General features: G+C 46.4%; 1 protein-coding gene across 1 annotated transcript; it reads left to right on the plus strand.

Annotated features, from left to right (window-relative positions):
- The first annotated feature begins 1266 nt into the window (after positions 1-1266).
- On the plus strand, positions 1267-16752 carry LOC310771441 (cyclin-G-associated kinase-like). The gene is made up of 15 exons (XM_083664053.1): positions 1267-1392; positions 4701-4895; positions 5325-5442; positions 5913-5992; positions 7414-7607; positions 8410-8589; positions 9207-9373; positions 9750-9990; positions 10092-10292; positions 10800-10931; positions 11285-11371; positions 11784-12065; positions 12537-12685; positions 13649-13825; positions 13966-16752. The coding sequence occupies exons 1-15, from the start codon at positions 1343-1345 to the stop codon at positions 14065-14067; spliced, it is 2355 nt and encodes a 784-aa protein (XP_083520179.1). The 5' UTR covers positions 1267-1342; the 3' UTR covers positions 14068-16752.
- The last annotated feature ends 836 nt before the right edge of the window (positions 16753-17588 follow it).

Raw genomic sequence — 17588 nt, forward strand, 5'->3', positions numbered from 1 at the left:
GTCTTCTCCTCTCCTCTCCTGTCCTCTCCTGTCCTCTCCTCTCCTGTCCTCTCCTCTCCTCTCCTCTCCTGTCCTCTCCCCTCCTCTCCTCTCCCCTCCTCTCCTCTCCTCTCCCCTCCTCTCCTCTCATCTCCTCTCCTCTCCTCCCCTCTCCTCTCCTCTCCTGTCCTCTCCCCTCCTCTCCTCTCCCCTCCTCTCCTCTCCTCCCCTCTCCTCTCCCCTCCCCTTCTCTCCTCTCCCCTCCTCTCCTCTCCTCTCCTCCCCTCTCCTCTCCTCTCCCCTCCTCTCCTCTCCCCTCCTCTCCTCCCCTCTCCTCTCCCCTCCCCTCCTCTCCTCTCCCCTCCTCTCCTCTCCTCTCCTCTCCTCCCCTCTCCTCTCCTCTCCCCTCCTCTCCTCTCCCCTCCTCTCCTCTCCTCCCCTCTCCTCTCCTCTCCTCTCCTGTCCTCTCCCCTCCTCTCCCCTCCTCTCCTCTCCTCTCCTCTCCTCCCCTCTCCTCTCCTCTCCTGTCCATCTCCCCTCCTCTCCTCTCCCCTCCTCTCCTCTCCTCTCCTCTCCTCCCCTCTCCTCTCCCCTCCTCTCCTCTCCCCTCCTCTCCTCTCCTCTCCTCCCCTCTCCTCTCCTCTCCTCCCCTCTCCTCTCCTCTCCCCTCCTCTCCTGTCCTCTCCTCTCCTTTCTTCTCCTCTCCTTTCTCGTCCTCTCCTCTCCTGTCCTCTCCTGTCCTCTCCTCTCCTCTCCTCTCCTCTCCTCTCCTCTCCTCTCCTCTCCTCTCCTCTCCTGTCTTCTCCTCTCCTCTCCTCTCCTCTTCTCTCCTCTCCTCTCCTCTCCTCTCCTGTCCTCTCCTGTCTTCTCCTCTCCCGTCGTCTCCTCTCCTCTCCTCTCCTGTATAAAGAATTGTCTGTTTTGGGGCCAACAGTAAGTAGAAGGTAGTAGAAGGCTGTGTTATCTTCTATATCTTCTACATTAATTCACAGGGCTGACATGGCCTCAGTACTGTATAGCAGTAGTGAGACTAGTGACTGTAGAAGTCCCTCCTTTATCAGAATCACTTTTATTGTCACAGTATGCAAGTTACATCCGGGGAATTTTATCCTTGGAGGCGGAGAGGAAGTCAAGGCCGAGAAGTAAGAAGAAGAAGGAAGATGTGGCTGACAGTTGCAACATGTTTTCATTGTCTCTCTCTCTCTCTGTGTGTGTGTGTCTGTGTGTGTGCGTGTGTGTGTGTCTGTGTGTGTGTGTGTGTGTGTGTGTGTGTGTGCAGGATGGCAGGGCAGCGTCGGCGGTGGCTGTGTGTTCGTTCCTGTGTTTCTGTCGTCTGTTCACCACAGCTGAGGCTGCTGTCTACATGTTCTCCATGAGGCGCTGCCCCCCGGGCATAGCTCCCTCACACAAGAGGTACACACACACACACACACACACACACACACACACACACACACACACACACACACACACACACACACACACACAACGCACATACTAATGCAAATCAATTAGAAACCGTAGAATAAGATCACCAAAATGACAAGCGGCACCAAATGATCATTGAAGTGACAGCTTCTAGAAAGAGGAGTGAGGAGATACAGCTTCTAGAAAGAGAAGAGGAGTGAGGAGATACAGCTTCTAGAAAGAGAAGTGAGGAGATACAGCTTCTACAAAGAGGAGTGAGGAGATACAGCTTCTACAAAGAGGAGTGAGGAGATACAGCTTCTACAAAGAGAAGTGAGGAGATACAGCTTCTACAAAGAGGAGTGAGGAGATACAGCTTCTACAAAGAGGAGTGAGGAGATACAGCTTCTAGAAAGAGGAGTGAGGAGATACAGCTTCTAGAAAGAGGAGAGGAGTGAGGAGATACAGCTTCTAGAAATAGGAGGGAGGAGATACAGCTTCTAGAAAGAGAAGTGAGGAGATACAGCTTCTAGAAAGAGAAGTGAGGAGATACAGCTTCTACAAAGAGGAGTGAGGAGATACAGCTTCTACAAAGAGGAGTGAGGAGATACAGCTTCTACAAAGAGAAGTGAGGAGATACAGCTTCTACAAAGAGGAGTGAGGAGATACAGCTTCTACAAAGAGGAGTGAGGAGATACAGCTTCTAGAAAGAGGAGTGAGGAGATACAGCTTCTAGAAAGAGGAGAGGAGTGAGGAGATACAGCTTCTAGAAATAGGAGGGAGGAGATACAGCTTCTACAAAGAGGAGTGAGGAGATACAGCTTCTAGAAAGAGAAGAGGAGTGAGGAGATACAGCTTCTAGAAAGAGGAGTGAGGAGATACAGCTTCTAGAAAGAGAAGAGGAGTGAGGAGATACAGCTTCTAGAAATAGGAGTGAGGAGATACAGCTTCTAGAACGAGGAGGGAGGAGATACAGCTTCTAGAAATAGGAGGGAGGAGATACAGCTTCTAGAAAGAGGAGTGAGGAGATACAGCTTCTAGAAATAGGAGGGAGGAGATACAGCTTCTAGAAACAGGAGGGAGGAGATACAGCTTCTAGAAAGAGGAGTGAGGAGATACAGCTTCTAGAAAGAGGAGGGAGGAGATACACCTAGAAAGAGGAGTGAGGAGATACAGCTTCTAGAAAGAGAAGAGGAGTGAGGAGATACAGCTTCTAGAAAGAGGAGGGAGGAGATACAGCTTCTAGAAAGAGGAGGGAGGAGATACAGCTTCTAGAAAGAGAAGAGGAGTGAGGAGATACAGCTTCTAGAAAGAGGAGTGAGGAGATACAGCTTCTAGAAAGAGAAGAGGAGTGAGGAGATACAGCTTCTAGAAAGAGGAGGGAGGAGATACAGCTTCTAGAAAGAGGAGGGAGGAGATACAGCTTCTAGAAAGAGAAGAGGAGTGAGGAGATACAGCTTCTAGAAGGAGGAGTGAGGAGATACAGCTTCTAGAAAGAGGAGGGAGGAGATACAGCTTCTAGAAAGAGGAGGGAGGAGATACAGCTTCTAGAAAGAGGAGGGAGGAGATACAGCTTCTAGAAAGAGGGGTGAGGAGATACAGCTTCTAGAAAGAGGAGGGAGGAGATACAGCTTCTAGAAAGAGGAGTGAGGAGATACAGCTTCTAGAAACAGGAGTGAGGAGATACAGCTTCTAGAAAGAGGAGGGAGGAGATACAGCTTCTAGAAAGAGGAGTGAGGAGATACAGCTTCTAGAAAGAGGAGGGAGGAGATACAGCTTCTAGAAAGAGAAGAGGAGTGAGGAGATACAGCTTCTAGAAAGAGGAGGGAGGAGATACAGCTTCTAGAAAGAGGAGGGAGGAGATACAGCTTCTAGAAAGAGGAGGGAGGAGATACAGCTTCTAGAAAGAGAAGAGGAGTGAGGAGATGCAGCTTCTAGAAACAGGAGTGAGGAGATACAGCTTCTAGAAAGAGGAGTGAGGAGATACAGCTTCTAGAAAGAGGAGTGAGGAGATACAGCTTCTACAAAGAGGAGTGAGGAGATACAGCTTCTAGAAAGAGAAGAGGAGTGAGGAGATACAGCTTCTAGAAGGAGGAGTGAGGAGATACAGCTTCTAGAAAGAGGAGGGAGGAGATACAGCTTCTAGAAAGAGGAGTGAGGAGATACAGCTTCTAGAAAGAGGAGTGAGGAGCTACAGCTTCTAGAAAGAGGAGTGTGGAGATATAGCTTCTACAAAGAGGAGTGAGGAGATACAGCTTCTAGAAAGAGGAGTGAGGAGATACAGCTTCTAGAAAGAGAAGAGGAGTGAGGAGATACAGCTTCTAGAAAGAGGAGTGAGGAGATACAGCTTCTAGAAAGAGAAGAGGAGTGAGGAGATACAGCTTCTAGAAAGGGGAGTGAGGAGATACAGCTTCTAGAAAGAGAAGAGGAGTGAGGAGATACAGCTTCTAGAAAGAGAAGAGGAGTGAGGACATACAGCTTCTAGAAAGAGGAGTGAGGAGATACAGCTTCTAGAAAGAGGATTGAGGAGATGCGTATAGAATGTTTATTACTCACATGTCTCCTACTTTGGCAGTAGATCATAAATCAGTGGTTTATGCTGGCATGCTGCCATCTTTCATAGAGCTGAGCTGGGATGAACTCTGGTGTTAATGCATTACTGCAGATTGTCCAAGCTGACTACACGATAGCCAGATTAGCCGCCGCTAAAGTTAGATGGCTGCTGATTGGCCAAGCTGACCGTAGGCTCTTGGAGACTTCTAAACTCTACTGGCTCATTTCCACCACATGGTACTGCATAGTCCCGCTCGTCTCAACTCTGCTTTACTCATCTCGACCTGATACAGGAGATGGATTTGATTTCAGCAGAGGCTAAAGCATAGATAGTATGTGGCTGAAGGCAGCAAAAGACTGCTGGAAATAACAAGGAGTGTTTGGGAAATAATGTTACACACAAGAGAAACTGGTATCCAGAGACAGAGTAAACACAATTCTGCCTGACCAATCGGTCGTCTGCAGTGTTTTCACGTCACCGGGTCCACAGTCCTGGAACCTCGACAGAGGTGCTACTAGAAAAAGTACGACTCAACCCAGATTGTCCCTGTTTTTGACCCGGTGGAAAGCTACAAAATTGCGAGTCGAGCCGGGGGCGGGGCCAATACCAGTGGTGAAAATGGGCCAAAAATCGCCTCTGATGATGCTCTGAACTTGCACGAAACGACAGGTGGACATAAGCATGATGTGCATTCATGGATCATGAAAAAACATTCCATGATGTTGATCTTGTTTTTTTTGCTTGGCTGTTTGTTCTGTAGGTATATAGAATATATGTGCGACATGATGGCCGAGGAGCCCATCATCCCCCACAGCAAGCCCATCGTCATTCGCTCCATCATCATGACGCCCGTGCCTCTCTTCAACAAGCAGCGTAACGGGTGCAGGCCGTTCTGCGAAGTCTACGTCGGAGACGAGAGGGTCCTCACCACATCGCAGGAGTACGACAAGATGAAGTAAGTTCATACGTACACACAGAGGGAGGGATGCCCATACACGGTACATTCCCTGCCTAGGTTACCTCCGGCTTGGGCGGGCGTCCATACAGCCACAATTGGCCGTGTCTGCGGGTGGGAAGCTGGATTAACGGTATGTGTCCTGGTCGCTGCACTAGCGCCTCCTCTGGTCGGTCAGGGCGGCATGTTCGGTTGGATGGGGAAAATGGGGCGGGGGGGGGTAGCGTGATCCTCCCATGCGCTACGGCCTGCGGGTGAAACCCCTCGCTGTCAGGTGAAAATAACCAGCTGGCGACTGCACGCGTGTCGGAGGAAGCATGTGCTACTCTAAAACTCTCCCCAGATCGGCAGAGTGAGAATATGAATGTGAAGCAGGGTGTTTCCTGATGATGAATGAAGGACTTCCTGTCTCCTGCTGTCACTCTGCAGGGATTGGAAGATGGAGGACGGGAGAGCGGAGATCCCCCTCAATGTGACGGTGCAAGGAGACGTGCTGGTGGTCATCTACCATGCCAGGTCTACGCTGGGAGGACGGCTCCAGGCAAAGGTACGTGGGTCTACACACACACACACACACACACACACACACACACACACACACACACACACACACACACACACACACACACACACACACACACACACACACACACACACACACACACACACACACACACACACACACACACACACACACACAGATAGGTATACCTGCTGTACACTCATACAGGTGTCGACACTCATATCACACATTTGTATTGGAATGCACACACATGCAGTCAAGCTGCCTGGATTGCGGCTGATGTTTCACAAATACCATTGACCTCAACTGCTCTGACATAACTTCCTGTCTGGGAAAAGGTCATTCTCCCTGTTAGTGTACTTTTGTGCGCATGGTAAGTCACTCTGCATAGGGGCGTCGGCTAAATGCGTCCATGCTAGATACATTTAGATGAAAGGTAAACACAGTGATGATGAATGCAGGCAAATTGAACACTGGAATGTATTTTGTTTCAGATGGCATCCATGAAGATGTTCCAGATCCAGTACCACACAGGCTTCGTCCCCAGAAACGCCACCACCGTCAAGTTTGCAAAGTACGCACACAATCATCACAATACACACACACACAATACACACACACAATCATCACAATACACACACACACAATACACACACACAATCATCACAATACACACACACACAATACACACACACAATCATCACAATACACACACACAATACACACACACAATCATCACAATACACACACACACAATACACACACACAATCATCACAATACACACACACACAATACACACACACAATCATCACAATACACACACACACAATACACACACACAATCATCACAATACACACACACACAATACACACACACAATCATCACAATACACACACACAATCATCACAATACACACACACACAATACACACACACAATCATCACAATACACACACACAATCATCACAATACACACACACACAATACACACACACAATCATCACAATACACACACACAATACACACACACAATCATCACAATACACACACACAATCATCACAATACACACACACACAATACACACACACAATCATCACAATACACACACACAATACACACACACAATCATCACAATACACACACACAATCATCACAATACACACACACAATCATCACAATACACACACACAATACACACACACAATCATCACAATACACACACACAATAATCACAATACACACACACAATACACACACAATCATCACAATACACATACACAATACACACACACAATCATCACAATACACACACACAATACACACACACAATCATCACAATACACACACACAATATACACACAATCATCACAATACACATACACACAATACACACACACAATCATCACAATACACACACACACAATACACACACACAATCGCCACAATACACTATGGATATATCATCATTCTGCAAGTTTGAAACGTCCTAATGGGGTCCGGTTGCACAAAGCACCTTAGGGTAAGAATTTCCTGTCGGAGTCAGAGTTAAGGTGTCCATAAAATAGAATCGGCTGCACACAAAACACCCTTAAATCTTGTGCTTACGTTTTCCTTAAAGTCTTTAACCTTATGGAGAAGATTTAAGGGTGTTTTGTGCAACAGATTTTATTTTATGGACACCTTAACGGACTCTAAGGAAAATCTTAACTTAAGGTGCTTTGTGCAACCGGCCCCTGGTCCTAATGGGTAGCACCTGCTTATCTGATAGTTCTGACAGCCTATTTTGTAGGCAAAGGTCTTAAGATGACTCAACTTGTATGGTAACGTTAATAGTAAGTAGTGAACATACTGTAGTATAAATACTTATTTACTTTCATGTCCGCAGTCATTTTGTCAGCATTTTGTCATTTTTCTCAATCTCTTTTTCAAATAAAACAAAAATTAAAATACTCTCCTCTCCTCCCTCTTTTCCAACCCTCTGTGTTCCTGCCAGGTACGATCTGGATGCCTGTGACATCCAGGAGAAGTACCCAGACTTGTTCCAGGTCAACCTGGACATCGAGGTAGAGCCCAGGGATCGACCCAGCACCAAGACCCCTCCCTGGGACGGCTTCCACACCAAGGGCCTCAACCCCAAAATCCTTTTCTCCTCTCGGGACGAACAGCAGGAGATCCTCAGCAAGTTCGGTAGGTGGCGCTCACCTGACATGGTTATCTCTGTTCAGCACAAGCTGGAGTTATGTGTGTCATAGTCTGCTTTGCTTTAGTCTGTGTCTCCATCTATGAGCAATCTGGCAACAGAATTTGAAAATGATGAGCGCCTTTTGCACACCTCAAATTAGCCTCAAGTACCAAGAGTGAGAGAACAGTGAAATAAACCAAAGACTGTGGTGCCATTGTTGTTCTTGCAATATTTTACAAACAGACATTTATTTAATTAAATTTATTTAATGCCACAACTATTGAAACCAAATTATTCACGTTTCCAAAATATACAGTCCAGGAACCTTTCTCTTTAGGATCTTTGGGGATTGTGGTCAGCTTGACCCAGTTCTTGGCCATGTAATACAACCCAGGTAGATGTCCTGCTCTGTGGTCCAGCCTGGTTTAGCCAAGATTCTACAGACAGTGGAGACACTAGCTTTGAGCCTAACTGGCCACAGCCTGACTAAACCACAGTAATAAAGCCAATACTTTCCATTACATTTGAAGGCTGCCTAAAACAGACCGGTGACTTCAAAGTGATTTTATTTCTCATATACAGTATATGATGTATGCATTTTGTTGTTGCCATTCTCCTCCATGAGATTTGACATAATTTATTATAATTTATCATAATTTAGTAATAATAATAATAATAATAATAATAATAATAATAATAATAATAATAAGCACCTTGGTAGCACATACAACTGTTCATTGTTTTATCATCTGTATGAGCAGACAAAGTAAACCTTCCATCCTGATCCTAACCACACCCTTCCCCCAGGTAAGCCCGAGCTTCCCCGGCAGCCAGGTTCCTCAGCGTTTTACGACTCGGAGTTGGCCCAGTCGGCCCAGTCGGCCCAGCCGGCTCAGACTCCTGACGGCTCCAACGCCACAGAACCAGAGTCTCCTGTCAGCACCGACACCAACGCCAACAACTTCTTCCAGACCCTCGACTGGGAAGGTACTAGTGTTGGCACCGTTTTGTCAATACCAGCCGCTATGATGGCTTGGATAAAACCGTACCTTGGCAAAAAAAAAAAAAGTACCGGTAATGATGATTTTTTTATTTTTTATTTATTTATTTATTTCGGTCATGGGCAATTAAAACATTTCATCAAATAAAACAAAAAAAAAGTACAAACAAAGCAGCACAAGGCTGTTAGATCGAAAATGTGTAGGCTGAAGCTATAGCTTATAGCGCCTACCCTTCTTACTTAAACAAGCTATACAAACAGAAAAATGATTATCGAATAATCAATTATAAACAAAACAGACAATAATTCTCAAATTCAAATAATTACAAAATTGATAATCAATCATAATCAATGGATAACACTTGAAATGGTTTAAAATGTAATTGTTACATTGTTGATAGTAGCTAAAAAGTGTTTCCTATTGGACATGTTTTGCTGTAGTGCAGCTTCCCCTGCTCTCACATACCATTAACAAAACATGACAGTTGCTTGAACAGAGAACATGAGTCTTAAATCGTCATTCTCTAGTCAAGTCTGAAGCAAGCTTAACCTTTATGTCAAGTTTTTACAAGGAATAACATGAAGCCTCTTCATGTATTTCCAGATGTGAGCGGCCACCACGACGCCTCAGACAGTCAGGGAGGCGGGACCATGGATGACCAGGAGGACCTGAGTGACCAATCAGAGGGAGAGTCCTACTCTTACTCTGCTCCCTGTGGGGAGCCGCTGTCACGTGACCCCAGCGAGCCGCTGTTTGATGCTGACTTTGAGGTGGGGAAGGAGTTGGTTGGTTGGTTTGTTGAATGACTGATTTGTCCAGCTAAAACATAGGCAGGAAAAATGTTACATCAATAGACCCTTTTCACGGGGGCCATTTTGTGTCGAAAAGGCAGGGTAAACACAGGTGCGAACAAAACACTAATGAGGGTTTCCTGCCTTTTTGACACAAAATGGCCCCCGTGAAAAGGATATATACTTTGCCCCTTTTTACACCTGGCAGTAAGATGCATCCTGGCAGTAACATGCATCCTGGGTGATCAGACTGTGTACAGACAGAGACAAAAGGGGCGGGGGGTGATTTGGTATAAATGGCTTACATTTTTTCACTCATCCCTCCCATCCGTCTCTCTCTACTTTCTCCCCCCAGACCCCCCATCCTGCCCAGGAAGCTCCTGCCGGTGACACCGCTGACCTCTTGGGGTTGAACTCTGACCCTCAAACTCCCCCCACATCCTCCTCTTCCCCTCCTCCGGGAGCCCTGAAAGCTGCCTCCAGCAACAGCGACCTCCTCAACGACCTGTTTGCCCCCCCTGCTGGTCACACTGCAGCGGTGCAGGAGGATCTGTTCTTCAGCGGGCCGCCTGCTGGAGCAACCTCGGACCCCAAACGTAAGAGTCCCCAGCGGCTGTTTGTTGTCTTCTTGTGTTGCTAGTTACTCATCCGGTAATGATCCCGTGTCCTTTCTCCTCTCCCCCTCCATGTCGTGCAGCCATGGGCGACCTGTTCGATCCGTTTGGGGTGGGCTCCAGCTCCGCTAACGGTGGCCGTCCCGGTGAGGGTTCATCGCGGCAGGCGTCGGGCCCTGACCTGTTCGGTGATTTGTTGGGTTCCAACAGTTCTGGTACCAGTGGGTTTGGTTCAGCTCACAGTAACCCCCCTTCGGTTTCCAATACCAGCCTCTTCAACCTCAGTAAGTACAGGTCCTGAAAAGGTCCTGTAATTATTATCTAAATTCCAAGCCTTGAAAGGTCTTAAATACAGTTAAATAAAGCATTTTACGTTTGATAGGTCTTAAAACTATTGCAGTTTCTGGGTGCGTTCTTTTTCTCTATTCTTATACATCTACATTTTTCATTTACTTCAATTGTGATATTGGTCATATTTAAATCTAACTGGCATTAAAAAGGCCATACAAATATAAAATATAACTAAATGGAACTTGTAGATGGCCTATCCCAGAGCCGTGTATATAGAAGAGTTGCGACATCTCCATTCACTCCAATGGACCAGTTCTTTTACTCTCAAGAGTTCCAGGAAGTAAGGTCCTGGATTAAGCAGCACTGTCGAGTTGCAGCAAAATGGACAGTTTGTGTTGTACTTTGAAAGTTTTTTTTTTTGGAAAGGGTGTGAGTCAGAACACTTGGCTGACGTGTGCAGTGCACCCAAACTTCATGTGTGACGTTTTGTGTGTTAACAGATAAACTAGTGAATGACCCTCCTAAGATGACGTCATCGGCCAGCCAGCCTGACCTGCTGGGTGGGTGGGACAGCTGGGCAGCCAGCACCACGGCCGGCATGACCACCAGCAAACCCAACTACACCAACACAGGTAGGTGGTGGTGCAGGAACGTGTCGGGCTGTTTTGGGATGTGTTATACACTTATGCATTCATTATGTATTATACAGGTAAGTTAGAGCACATTGTATTATGTATAAAGATAGGTTGGAGCAGTGTTCCTTGTCGATGTACACAGACACACACACACAGATCAGCATTTCGTAGAGGTTGTCAGTTTACTTGGGGCTGCATCAGGACAGTAACGTACTGTATGTCACTGCACGAGTTGTCGATGTTTGTGCACCCAGTGTCACCAAGACACGTAGACTGATTGTTTTTGGAAATAAAATGATTCTAATTCTAAAACCCTTTCTCTTTCTTCCATTGTGCGTGTGTGTGTGTAGCTCCTGGAGCGTCATCTATCTCAAAGGCCAAGTCTCAGACCTTCGACCCGTTTGCCGACCTGGGAAACCTGGGCTCCAATTTACCAAGTAAGACGCCTGCTCAGTTCTCAAGTACTCACAGCCACAGTTGCTGGGGCACAACCAACTGTGCATAAATGCAGAGATAATTAGGTTGATGGGTAATTTTTTTAATTAATACACAGGACAAGATGTTACTATCCCTTGTGCCAAAATCCGAGGAAAAACACATTTAGAAGCCCAATCCAGAATAAAACAAGCTAACAGGCTAACAAACTAATAAACAAGACACAAATCACCAGTTACCTACCCTAGCCAACAGCAGTATGAAGCATGTCATTGGGGTTTTCAAGTGGGCACCTTCCTTCACCGACGTTTCGTTAAGTTAGGCCCACGACACCTCAAGAAGTAAATTGATACTAGAGATAGATCGACTACTAGAGGATCATTTCTCCTGACTTTTCCCTCACGTCTTCTCCAGGTTCTTCCAGCACTAGTTTCTCCGGTCCGTCTTTGAGCACCAAGGCTCCTTCCTCCTCCTCTGCTAAAGCTCAAGGTCAGCCCTGGCAGCCGGGAAGACCCGGCTCTGCCCAGAGCAAACCCTGGAAGAACCCACCCGGATCTGGATCTGGGTCGACACCCAAAGCGCCGCCGTCCTCCCAGCCTGCTGCAGGCACGTCGGCCTCCAAACCCAACTACAACCTGAACTTCTCCAGCGTGATCGGAGGCAGAGAGGAGCGGGGCGTCCGCGGGCCTGGCTTCGGTAAGAGACAATGAGTGGAAGTGAAAGGAATTGTTCATTTGATTTGATTTAGCCTTTACTTTAGCAGGAAGTCCCATTGAGATTCAACATCTCTTTTTTTTTCCAGGGAGACCTAATCAATGTTAGGGCTGCACAAGTAATCATATACAATTTAAAATGTCCATAATTAATAATCATAAGAATGTTGATATATATTGGCAGTATAAAAATGTAATTTAGAACATCTGCAGTCAAATATTTTTATGCCCCCACTGGCGATAGCCAGGCCGGAGGCATTATGGATCTGTCCGTCCGTTTGGATTCGGGTTATCCCTCCATACGGGACCCATGTTCGTTAACGCGATATCTGAGGAACCCCTTGATGGAATTTCATCAAATTTGCCTCAAACGTCGACTTGGACTCAAGGATGAACTCATTAGATTTTGGTGCTCACTTTACTTTTATGCATTGTCTCTATTCCTACGATGCAGGTCCCAAACCCAAGGTGAAGCTGGATGATTTTGAGGACCTGCTGTCGACTCAGGGCTTTGCCTCTAAGCCTGATAGGAAAGGACCAAGGACCATCGCTGAGATGAGGAGGCAGGAGATCACTAAAGATATGGATCCCCTCAAATTACAGGTAACCAACCAAATAAACTATGCGTACCCCCCTGATTTTTCCCGATTTTCTCCCCAATTATACTTGGCCAATTTATCCCCATGCTGCCCTATTGGCTTCCCCGGCTGCTGCTCCACCTTTTGCCGATCTGGGGAGAGCCGAGACTAGCACCATGCTTCCTCCGACACATGTGCAGTTGCCAGCCGCTTCTTTTCAGTTGACAGGCTTCACCGGCAGGACGTAGCACGTGGGAGGATCACGCTGTTCCCACCAGTTTCCTTCCACGTCGGGTCTGTTTCTGATGCGAGCCACGAGTCATTGTGTGCAGCCAGCTAAGCAGGTGCGGAGCAAAACAGAGCGCTTCTGGTGTGAATGGCCACAGGCTCCTGCTCGAAGTTACGCGCGGCACCGCTTCCACACACTCTAATGCACATGTAATGCATTGAGCTTAGCAAAATGCACCAGCTTGTTTTTCTCGCTCTCTCTCCTTTTCTCTTTTTATTCTCTTTTTTAAGAGTAGATTGGGACTTCCAAACCACGGGTGGTTACCTACTAAAAGTGCTGATTAGGTAGAGCGACGTACAAGCTTTTGGCCGGGGGCAGATGATGTTAACAGGCCACCTCGGGGACAATAAAGTCTTTAACTTGAACAGCCAAATGTTTGTTCAATTAAGGAATGTGGGGCGAGACCAAACCTCTGAGTTGGAGCTGAAAGTACTTTCCATGTTTGGTCTTTTTTAATCAATCAATTTATTTGTTAAGGGTCAATGTACATTAATCAACATTCAACAATCAGTAATGTAAATGTACCCGCCGGGAGTCCTTTTGCCTGGTATTGATCGGCATCCTAGAATAATAATAATAATATTTTAATAATAGTTTAAAAAACAAACCAAAGAAAAAAAAACGTTGTTAAGAAAAAAAGAAGACTTCCATTTCCAAAGGCACTGACGGCCTGTTTAACTGTGTCCGTCTGCGCTGTAGATCTTGGACTGGATCGAGGGGAAGGAGCGTAACATCCGAGCACTGCTGTCCACTCTGCACACGGTGCTGTGGGAGGGCGAGACGCGCTGGAAGCCGGTGGGCATAGCCGACCTGGTGACCCCAAACGAGGTGAAGAAGTACTACAAGAGGGCCGTGCTGGTCGTCCATCCAGATAAGGTACGGAGCCAGAATCAAGCGAGCCACAGTGGCCAGTTCTGAACTGAAACTGAATACTGTAAAAGTTTCTGGAGTACTGGAAAAGATTTAAATATTTTAGTTAATTCTGTCTCTCTCTCTGCTTGTGTCTGTATGTCCAGGCAACCGGCCAGCCTCATGAAGATTATGCTACGATGATCTTCATGGAACTGAACGATGCCTGGTCAGAGTTCGAGAACCAGGGCTCCAAAGCACTCTTCTAACAGCCTGGTCTGGACTCCAGCTAGACCGGGACTGGACTGGATCCAGCCTAACCAAACCGGGTTAGACTGGGCCAGATTGGACAGGACTGAGCCCACATTGGGCCTTAGGGGGCGCTGTGCCTCTGAGAGGTGTCCTCTCTACCATTCCCTTCATGCCCCCCCCCCCCCTTTCCTCCTTCCCTCTTCTTTTGTCCTTCCTTCTAACAGTCGAGGGGAGAAGACCTTTCGCGCCTCTCGCCTGGCTGCAGCGGAACCTTCCTGGCTTTTGCCCATCAACAGTCCGTTCAAAACATCATGAGCGTTGTTCAACTCACTGCCTACCTACACGACTGCCTGAGCGGTGCTGCGACAGACAACATCAGGAGGGACAGAGGGGGGGATGACAGACAATCACATGAAGAAGACAAGATGGGGGGGGGGGGGGAATCACATGTTACAAGGACTTTGAGAAGAAACAAGCTGATTATCATGAGGACAGTATACAGACAAAATCATAGAATAACCCAACACCAGCCACCAGCCAAACGCTGGTCTGGTGGGAATAGTAAAAAAAAAAAGGCGCGTGCATTTTTTTTTTTTTTTTTTACAAACTTGGAACATGAAAGTTCCGCAACCATCATGTGGAGGTTGGGTTTTATTCTGAAAGTGGCTGGTGAATGTCGGAGCGGACCAGCCGCAGCGGTTCGCTTCCTCTCCTGCTTCGAACGCGGCAGCAGGGTTTTAAGATCTGCTGGTGCTCGGGGTGCTGCTGATGACATAAACTCTGTAGGGGGCGCACTTCGGTGGGGTTGGACTTAAAGCGACATCCTCTTCCAGAAAGACAGACAGGCCTGCCAGTAGGCCCAATGGCTGCTGAACACTACTAGTGCTACTACTACTCTTACTTACTACTACTACTACTACTACTACTACACACACACATTTACACACACTCCTCGGACCGGTGTGAAAACTGCTAACCTCTGAAGAAAAGAGATGCACTTGTTTTGGAGCCCCAGGTAGTCCCAACACGGGTGGTTTGCTCTCTGTTTGAAGTGTTCCTTTCAGCAGAAACTCGGGCTACACTACGTAGCAAACGACATGCCTTCCCTCACCCAGTTTCTGAGCAACCTGTAGGAGATGCGCTTGATTCTGAGCCCAGGGTCGTCCCAAGCGGGAGGTGGCCCTTTTTTCTCCTTCTTGGTTTTGGAAGTGCTCTGTCCTTGTAGCAGACACAGCAGCATCCACGGGCTCACGGCTGGTCTTTGCTTTGATGGACGGCCATTTTGCACATCCCAATCATCGCTGTCATCTTCTCACACACACACACCGCCCCTCCCACCGCCTTCTCTGACTGTAAGCCCCACCCACCACCACCACCACCACCAGCGCCTGTTCTGTGGACATTGTTTTGCCAGCGCATAGGAGGAGATAAAAAGTGAAGGAACAAAAAGAGAAATATTGTGATCGAATGTGCTTTTCTATTGGTTTTACTTTTTTCTCTTTCTTTTTGCTTGATTCGGCATTTATATTGAGCGCTTTGTCATTTAGAGTTGTCATTTAGTTTTCGCTTCAGTGTAAATATTATCATCCGTGAAGTGGCTTTGTTAAGATTACAGCCTGGGCAGTTGATTTGATTTGGAGTTTGGTGAGTGTGTGCGTGGGGGTTGGGGGGTATATGCATGGTGTGTGTGTGTGTGTGCGTGTGTGTGTGTGTGTGTGTGTGCGCGTGCGTGTGTGCGTGCGTACATATACGATGTGTGTGTGTGTGGGGCGGGGTACATACATGGTGTGTGTGTGTGTGTGTGTGTGGCATGTATGAGGATAATGGACGTCATTCCTGTCTCCAATCACAAACTCCTCTTTCTTAAAGGCACAGTTTCCACTGTTACAGCACCTGTCCAACATCAACCACTTTCTTTCTTTTCTTTTTTCTTCTCCTGTTGATGTTTCACCTTTCAAAATGGCCTCCTGATCCTTCCAGCTGTCTTCGTTGGCTCCTCCTCCCTCCTCCTTTTTTTAATTTTGCATTTTACCTCATGGACCAATCAAATCACTCGTTTTCTTATTTATTATAATTTTTTCGGGGTGAGGGGTGACCTGTATTCATGCGTATTAATGGAATAAATTAAATGAGCTTGAGATAATATATGAATTGAATGTGCTGAGTGTGTGTGTGTGTGTGTGTGTGTGTGGGATAGTTGTCGGCGGATCACAATGAGCCTCTTTGTTGCCGTTTTCATTCCAAAGCATTGATTATTAACGCGAATGTGCTTTTACAGAATATATAAATATATATATTATGCTCTCTGTCGTTATTATGGGGTATGTGTTTATCATTTGTCCTTTTAGTCTTCGAGTTTGTACCTTTTTTGTTGTTTTTTTGTTTCTTCCCTCTGTTATCTGGGTTGATGCTGAACACATTGCTTCTGTTTTGCATATTGGCAATTTTGTTGTTGAGATTCCAACATGAGGGGCCAGTAAAACTTAGTATATAAAAAAATAAAATAAAAAAAAATACACACGAAAAAAACAACTGTTGCTTGAAATTCAGTTGAAACTCACTTTGACAGTATCATCTTAGTATAAAGAAGCAGAAATGACAAAAACCACACATCAGCAGTGTTCACTGTACCAAATTACATTGTACTAATATGAATGTAGATTTCAATGCAAAAAAAAGAAGAATAAAAACTTTTGATCTGAGGTGTGTATTTTGCTGTTTTCATGTCTTCATGCGTTTTCTTTACAAGTGCTCATCCAGTCCAGCTGCTTTATCCAGAGTGACTCAGCAGAACGTTGTTAAAACCTGGATGCTGTTAGCAGACTGTTTGGATCCGATGTCGGGTTGCCATCAGCCTCTGATGATTTATCATGATGGAGACAAGCGTTGATTTGCTTTCCAATAGGATCTTTTCATTATTAATGATGTTTTTCAGCCATGTTTTTTCGCAGCACACATTAGCTAATGCAGTGGTTCTCAACTGGTGGGTCGCGCGGCCGTGTTGAGTCACAGATGTGTGCATGAAAGAAAAAAGTTCTATGGATACCCAGGAGTCTCCCCTTTACAGACATGCCCACTTTGTGCTAATCCCATGCAGTTTGGTTTTTGCATCTTGTTTTTATTTCTGCATACTGGGGTCTCTAAACAGTCTTGTAATTGCATCAATTGGGTATTACTGCAAAGCTGAGACTTGTGGATTCATTGAGTGACTATTCATGTGTATGTATGATGGTTTTAGTCCCCATAGTAGCCATCGGCTGCTGCGTGGCCTCGCCTGCCCTATTGGCGCGGGCGCAATGTCTCCCTCTGTCCCTCCCCCCTCTCTCCCTCAGTCTCTCTCGTGTGTGTGTGTCACTGATGACATCATCAGCGATGTCACAATGCTTATGTATGACATCACTAATGACGTCAGTGATGGCATGACATCATTGATGACAACACTGATGACATTGGTAATTAGGGCAATCACCTAATAAAAAAAATCAGGCTCCGTTAGGTCACCCTAATGGTCATTAGGTGCTCTTTACACCCCCTGAAA

Source organism: Poromitra crassiceps (genome assembly GCF_964638095.1).
Source record: "Poromitra crassiceps genome assembly, contig: HAP1_SCAFFOLD_654, whole genome shotgun sequence".
Classification (NCBI taxonomy): Eukaryota; Metazoa; Chordata; class Actinopteri; order Beryciformes; family Melamphaidae; genus Poromitra; species Poromitra crassiceps.

Excerpts from the sequence above, each read along its gene's own strand:
- LOC310771441 (XM_083664053.1), top strand. The coding sequence starts at position 1,343 with ATGTTCTCCATGAGGCGCTGCCCCCCGGGCATAGCTCCCTCACACAAG. Across the intron at positions 4,896-5,324 it reads CAGGAGTACGACAAGATGAA|GGATTGGAAGATGGAGGACG; the intron begins GTAAGTTCATAC and ends GTCACTCTGCAG. Across the intron at positions 13,826-13,965 it reads TGGTCGTCCATCCAGATAAG|GCAACCGGCCAGCCTCATGA; the intron begins GTACGGAGCCAG and ends CTGTATGTCCAG.